Source organism: Cottoperca gobio, chromosome 10 (genome assembly GCF_900634415.1).
Source record: "Cottoperca gobio chromosome 10, fCotGob3.1, whole genome shotgun sequence".
In the NCBI taxonomy this organism is placed as follows: Eukaryota; Metazoa; Chordata; class Actinopteri; order Perciformes; family Bovichtidae; genus Cottoperca; species Cottoperca gobio.
The window spans coordinates 1,107,279-1,115,000 of NC_041364.1; the positions used below are offsets into that span (position 1 = coordinate 1,107,279).

At 40.2% G+C, this 7,722-nt stretch overlaps 1 protein-coding gene across 1 annotated transcript in view; it reads right to left on the reverse strand.

Moving 5' to 3' along the window:
* Positions 1–495: 495 nt before the first annotated feature.
* slc25a48 (solute carrier family 25 member 48) overlaps positions 496–7,722 on the reverse strand; it is a 12,869-nt gene continuing 5,642 nt past the window's right edge. Inside the window, exons 4-7 of the mRNA XM_029441693.1 lie at positions 7,707–7,722; positions 4,881–5,168; positions 3,257–3,390; positions 496–1,788 (exon numbers count right to left, since the gene is read on the reverse strand). The exon at positions 7,707–7,722 is cut by the window's right edge and continues 237 nt beyond it. Of these exons, the coding sequence (XP_029297553.1) occupies positions 1,684–1,788; positions 3,257–3,390; positions 4,881–5,168; positions 7,707–7,722 (543 nt within the window). The 3' untranslated portion in view covers positions 496–1,683. The remainder of the gene's footprint in view (positions 1,789–3,256; positions 3,391–4,880; positions 5,169–7,706) is intronic.

Consider the following 7,722-nt stretch of genomic DNA (forward strand, 5'->3'; position numbering starts at 1 on the left):
ACATACCCTGCGTTGTTAAACTGTTGGGTGAACAATGTAATCAAAACATGACAGTACATTTGATAAAGTGCAATATAAAAAGTCTTATGACTATATATATATATATATATATATATATATATATATATTATTCTTGTTATTGTGGACACTTCCTTGGATATTAAACTCCAGTGGATGCACCAGTCTGAATGCAGGTAATAAACGACGGCTGCATGACTGTGTAACACTACAGGCAGGTTCAGGTGAACATAACAAACACAACACAGTAACTGGAGTTATGACAGTGACCTGTTATCAGCAGTCTGCAGGCAGAGAGCATCAGGTTGAACATGAACATCATCGCTTCCCTGTAACTCCCGTTAACACCATGAAGTGTTTATCTGGTTCCTCGTTATCTTCATGTCGTCACATGAGCCTCACATCATTCTGAGAGGAGCAGATTCAGAGAAGCAGCAGGGACACTCGAGTGTTTAAAAGCTTCATTTATTTACAACAATACACATCTGTCTCTCCATCATCTGGAATGGCAGTTTACATATTTACAAGTATTTACATGATCAAAAAACTATTTAAAATATAGCTATTATCCAGGAAAAGACGTTTCACTTTGAAGGTTTTCAATCAAAAATGAGAAATATCCATTTTGTGAAGAGACTTTTGCTTTGCGTCTATGATGGTTGTCTTAAAAACCCCGTGACTTGCAGATGAAGGAGTTAACACCTCATTTAAACGTGATTTTTATCCATGGAAGTAAATGTGGATCTCATTTTAGAATGAAACTTCGGTTGTGCATCATCATCAAAGCTGAGTAACTGTTGAGATTAGTGATTATATATTAATGCTGCAGACTTCATAAAGCAATAATATAACAGTAGTACAATAGCTCACATGTATCTGATTGCATGCACTTTAACTGCATTATAGGTAATGTGATAAAGTTAAAATAGAATTTGTAAGACTTTTCTTAATATAAGAAACACAGGTCATTCAGCAGACGCTCTTATCCAGAGCGACTTACATTGAACTAAGTACAGGGACAGTCTCCCTGGAGCAGCTCAGGGTTAAGTACCTTGCTCAGGGGTACAATGGCGGCAGCCTGGTTTGGAAGGCGTACCACCAGACCACTAGGCCATCAGAATACAACTGAACTTAAACGAACAAATCAACACAGAACGCTTACAAAAACGTTAAATTCAGACTCGCATCCATTTTAAAAGTGTTCAGTCAATTCATATTTCTCAACTCCCTTCTCCCTTCAATTAGTTTAAAATCTAAAAGTTACAAATAGACGTTATTTCAAAAGCATTTTCCCTTACAGGTATAAATAAAGTTGTTTTAAGCTAAATAATGACTCTAAAATCATCCATGTTCCCCGTTAGCTTTGGCATGCTAATATTATTAGCAATTATTATGCTAAACTGTTCGATACCGTTGTTAGATAAATACTTTGCCCAGGAACACATGGATGACTTTGGTGTCCTAATTCTGATTGTTTAAAACTGAAAGTATTAGTTTTAAAACCTCATTGAAATAAAATATTTGCTTCACAGCAAAGCGTTCAAAAGCTCTGGTGTGCTCACTAGATGTTAGCATTAGCTTGAAATTAGCTGACTCACAGCTACTATAAAGTGGAGCCTGTTTGCTCATCTGATTCCTTTTACCACCAACACGTTTCCTTTGCCCCTAGAAACTCCTGAAGAACTGTAGGGAGAGTTCGTAGGTCAGGAACATGGTGGCGCTCATCGGGAAGCCTCGGATGGCGTTGACTGATGCCCCGCGGAAGAAAACCTGCAGACAAGAACGTACGGTTTTTAAAGACTTGCATTTCTTACTTTAGATTTTCAGAATAAGCCACATGAGAAAAATAATGTGTAAAAGTAAAAGGATAGCTGTTAATTTATTTAGTTTATGACTTATTTATAACTTTTTTCATTCATTCACATTTCATTTGTGTTTATTATATTCATATAATACAATATGTTCATATATGTATATTATGTCATGCTCATCATCTTGATTGTTTACTTTCCTTACTTAGTTATTTGTCCTGTAATAACCTGACGCACTGATCTGATCATCAGGTTGTTAGAACTCCACTGACCTTCTGTTATTGATCTCATATCTGCTGTTTTGAGTTATTGAAGCATTTCCATGTTTAAAGTCTGGAGAGTCTGTTTACATTTTGCAATCTTTGGCATCATGAGCGTTATGAAACCGGACACCTGGACACCATGTGTTGTTGTTGATTTTAGGCCAACAAGGCGGCCATGTTGTCACCTGATGTAACTTCCACGTTTCAAAGCAACACACACACACACACACACACTGTTGCTACTTCCATGTAACAGCTGCTTCTCTTTCTGTTTGGTCAGCATTTCATTCTAATGTCACAGATATGCTTTCTGTTTCCAGAAGAATGACTCCCTCCATGTTTGTTTTTCACACTGTACGTGTAGATGTTGTAACACGATCTTTACTGAGATGCTGAGCTTTCATTCACCCACAGTCACGTGGTCCACTGAACTTCAGCGGATTCATGTTCTGAGAACACAACTTGACCCTCATCTGTTTTTTAAAGTTCACCTCCAAACGCTTAAACCATCTGTTTCACGTGCGGCAGAACGTAAGTCCGAAAGAAGAAATGGAGGTTATCTGCTGATTTTAAGATTAGGAATGATATATTTAATAGATCTTTAATTGCAATCTGGGATAGGATTCATGGCCAGAAATATAACAAAATCTATCAAACGTTTTGCAAAACTTCATTCCTAACATCTGCTGCCAGGGTTGGTTGTTAGAGGCGATGAACCACCTGCGTCCTGACGCATCACATCGGCCGTCTCGGCTCTTTGTTTTATCTTCCGCTATAACACCCTACAGACACCTTATGTTTCTAGAGAATAATCAGCGTCTTTAAGACATTACAGCTCTTTTATGAGGCTCAAATATGTCTAATTTAAAAGGTCCTGAGATTCCAAAGGCATCACCTCCATGATGAGTTAAATATGATGCTGATGTCTGTTTTAGAATTGAGACTTGTTTTTATTTCTATTATTAAAAAACTTGCTTTGTTATTTTAGATTGTTGCGGCTCAGTTACTTTTCTGCACTTGAGAATAAAACTTTAACATGATATAATGCTCTGTTAGCTGTAGCTAAAACGCAAACCATCGCTCTTGACAGCATCACTGTGTTTGTGACTATGTTAGGGTTGAATGATGTTTCTGGTCTTTCAGGACAGTGAAGCTGCAGCTCACCTGTGCGCCCTCCGTCTTGTAGCTGTGGATGATGCACTGTAAGATCCCCTTGTACTTCCTCTGCAGCTGAGCGTCGGCCTGCATTCGACTCTTCACTACGTCGGCTGGCGTGGCTGTGACCCAGGAAATGGACCCTGAAGTAGAGAAGAGCAACCTTTAGTGCTTACAGTCGACACGTGACGTCAAAAACACTGCCAGGGTTGAGGGTTCAAGTCCCGGCAGTAAGAAATGGCTGCACGCAGGTAATGCAGAAAGTTGGATTAAACACCACTGAATGTTTAACTTCCAGCATAAAAACTTAATAACCTTTGATATGACAACAACTTGCACTAGATATAAACATGGCTAATCTATTAATAAGTATCGATAGGCCTGCTTTAAAACACCAGTTCATACATTCAGTTACTTTGTAGAACTGCGCAGCTGCAGTCTTTTGTTGTTGTTGCCGAGTAGGTTCAGTCATATATCAACTTATTCTTCACATGCAGGCCTGAAGGCAGGTTCAACATCCAAACATCACTGATTTATGACAAACAGCTGATTCTAGCTTTGCTTGCATCTGAAAGTAAGTCTGCCTGAAGCTTTGAGACCAAAACAACTTCCAAACCAGAGTCCAGAGGACCAGCTGTGTTTATCCACTGCCCACACAGCCATGTGGTTGGGTACAAGTGCACACACCCACCAGCTCTACAAATCAGTGCAGAGCTTTTACTTTGAAAAGATGTTCAAGAAAAACACCAAAGGGTCATGTTAGAGCTCGAGTAGAGCTTTCACATGTTAGTAGAAGACGACTGCTTCATGAGTTCTACCTGAAATGATCTGGAATTAGGTCAACATTTAATAACGCCACAAAACACCCAACAGCAGGTCATTATATCACAACTTTATGGATCGAGCATCACAAAGTGTTTCAATAAAAACATCGGACATCCTTCATGCAGTAAAACAGCACAAATATGTCAATAATCTGCACAAACAGAACACCGGCCACATCAAGGCCGATTTGGGCTGCGATTTAACCGGCAAAAAGGTCTGAAGGTGAACAGAAAACTACAAGGAAGTGCGTGACGCAGCAAGACGATGAACTCAGGTTGCAGGTGTGTGAAGTTTGTGACTGATCGGACAAAACATGATATTTAAAGACGCCATGTGGTAAATTATAACAGGCATTTCCTTTTCTGACTTTTGATAGACAACATGATCAGCAGATTCACCTAAAGTTTAGATGATTAACCCAAAAACAGACTCATTTACCCTTGATCTGCATTAAAACCAACACTAACTCCCACACACCACTCTGTGGACAAACAGGCTGCAGTTGGTTCTTTCCAGATGCTGTCAAAGCCACAACTCCCACTGATTCATCATTGATTAGAACATCAAGCTGATAAAACCACATGAAGCCCTTTATGAATCATTGGACTGTCATTCCATGGAATGAGATTGAAGCGTCAGTAACAAATGACAAATGTTTAGCTTCACTAGTTTTTCTTCAGTATTTGACTCCCCAGTCTGTGACTACCAGCCAACCCATGTCCATCATCGTCAGCAGGCAAACTGAACTATATTAACAACACAAAGAATATCCTGATATGCATTGCTCCAGACATCGTGAGATATTTACCTGCTAGTCCTCCAGCCAGCCAGATGGAACCAGGGTGAAGGCTTGAGGTGCCGTCTGGCTTCAGCAGGTCGCAGAAGATGGTGTAAGGGATGAAGTAGAGTGTGTATCCAGGAACGTCCCTCAGGATCATGGCCCCAGCCCCCCTGTACAGGCCCTGCAGACCCTCCGTCTGCAGGGTGCTGCTGATGCAGTGGATGGGGCCTCGGTAAAGTCTCTGGCTGGGGATGTTCATGGAGCGCATAGGGATGTTGGTGCCATTCGATACATTGCTGGCAAGGTTCAAGTTCTCTGTGGAAAAGGAATTAAACGTGATTAGCAGCAGGCCGGGCAGTTAATGAACCGTATACTTTGGTGGTGATGGCCTAGTGGTCTCGTGGTACGGCTTCCGAATACAACACCAGATGGCTGTGAGTTCAATACCAGGGCTGCCACCATTGTGCCCCTGAACAAGGTACTTAACCCTGAGGTGCTACAGGGGGACTGTCCCTGTAGTTAGTTCACTGTATGAGATAAGAGTGTCCGCTAAGTGACCTGTAATACTTTATTTCCTATTGTTGTACAAACTGGTCTGTTTCTTCTTCTCTGGTGGATTTCTGCCTGATAGTTGGAAACTGGCAAATTTTTAAATAACTGGTTTAATCTTTAAAAAACATGCATAATATGTACATTTCAACACATCTAAAAGGTGTCTGTGTTCATTTTAGCAGAGAGATGTTGTACTTGTGTATGTCTTTCTTAACACTTCATGAAACCAATGGGTGACTTTGCAAAGACATCGTCTAAAACGTCTCGTCTGACTCTTCAGTACCACAGTCCTCCTGGGAATTGGCAGTGGAGCCACCAACCCTGGCAGGGTTCATGCACAGCTCAAACTTTACATGGAACATTATTGACATTTCCTGGCATTGTCAGGACACACTGTGCTCGGCAGTTAAATGACTCACTCTTTCATTGTGGAGATTTTAAAGAATAGTATTGCTGTGTACACGACCAGGTACTAAGTATCAGGTTTATCAATTCAGAAGAATGACCATTGACTGAAATGACTTTCAAACTCTTCTCTGACGCTTTCTGGCACTTTGCACCATCATAAAAGACGAGGTGTGTGTTTGAGGAAGTCAATAAAATGTTATCACGTGAGGAAAGGTGTGATGGGTGTGAGCTTGACGGACATCGTTAACAAATGAAAAGCGATAAATGTTTCACGTGCCAAATCATCTTGTAATTAACCTGCTCTGACCTCGGTTTTATTAGTTTACTGTTAAACGTAGTCAACACAACTCAACATATAACCCCGTGGCATCAAATACCTTTCCATTGGTGCATTTCCATTTTCTTTGTGTCATCCATCAAACTTAAATACATTGGACAAATGGACGGTTAATAACCACTGCTGCACCTGTGTGGACTGTGTGAGTTCAAAGTGAAAGGAAGAGACGCATCAGACTCTGTCAATCACACTTCAACATCTTTCAGTATTTCCACTTCAACCGCCAGTAGTCCTTCAAGTTGTACTGTACCAATCGAACCACCACTTTACCTTATAGTAGTACTTTACATTTTTATCACTTCAACTCCTTTTACTGCCTCTATAAGATCCAGATCCACCTTCTAGTGACTGCAGTTCTAGTATTTACATCCCGCCGGCTCAGTTGTGTAGCCCAGGATTCTGTGAGTTCTATATAGCATGCTAAGTCATCTTTCACATTGTTTATTAAATCATTCATTTATTAATTCATGCAATTGAAATCCATGTATTGGTTATACTGTAAGCAATATGTTTGTTGCATGACTTCCCTCCACATCACCTCCAAACAGGAAGTGGACGTTTCCAATGAGCTTTGTAGTAGAAGGGACTCGGACTGTACCATGTTCAGTGGAGCGAGGGGGGGGTTCATCGTCTCAGGGAATAGTCTTAACCTGAAATACCCTAAACTACTTGTATTGTTAATATTTATGCTAGTACAATTAGAACAACAATAAGAGATATTATTTGTTGTTGTCACATTTAATATTATTTCATTGTCTTGATTTATTATTACCGGTCTGTAGGAGGAGCTTCCAAAGCAAGTTGTTTTATTTACATTTTTGTATATATGTTTTCACAACCTCACCAAAACCAGACGGAGCTGCTTGTTGGTATTATGTAAAGCTCAAATTAAACAAACAAACGTGTGACGATGTTTGGATAGTGAACACAGTGAGCAGACGGGGAAGAGGAACGAGCTGCAGGGATGCTTTGGATACGTTCATGTGGATGTTTTGATACCATCTTTGAGGGGTGAACAATAGTTGGAGTATAATAGTTGACGCTAATGTAGTATACTAGTTAATGACGTATGCAAATCGAGTGTCCAGAACTTGACATTCTCTAAGTAAACGTTGCAATCAGGTAGAAATGTGTCGCACACTGTGATGTTTGTTTACTCTCGTCTCAGGGTTGTAGAGTCGTAATGACATTCGGATATTTGACGATGATAAACTGCTTCATAGAAAAAGACAGTTTGACGAGCACTTTAATTGGCTTACTGGTGATGACAGCACGTGACCCATCAAGGGTCAGCAGCTGGGCGGACGTCTGCGTTCTCCAAGTGCCATTCTAGTTTGATTTATGTCTATTTTAAAGTTTTAAAAGAACAAAACTTCCCAAGTTAAAATGACTTGCGACAGGCTGGGACCGGCTGTCTATTGTTTATCTGAAACTATGTCAAATATGTGCCAGAAAACCAGACACAAAGTTTACAAAACAACAACACCAGTCTCATATTTTCAGTTTTGGAATAAAATCTTCCTTTTGCTGTTCAAAAGCAACGAACCCCGATTTACCTGCTAGAACCATCTG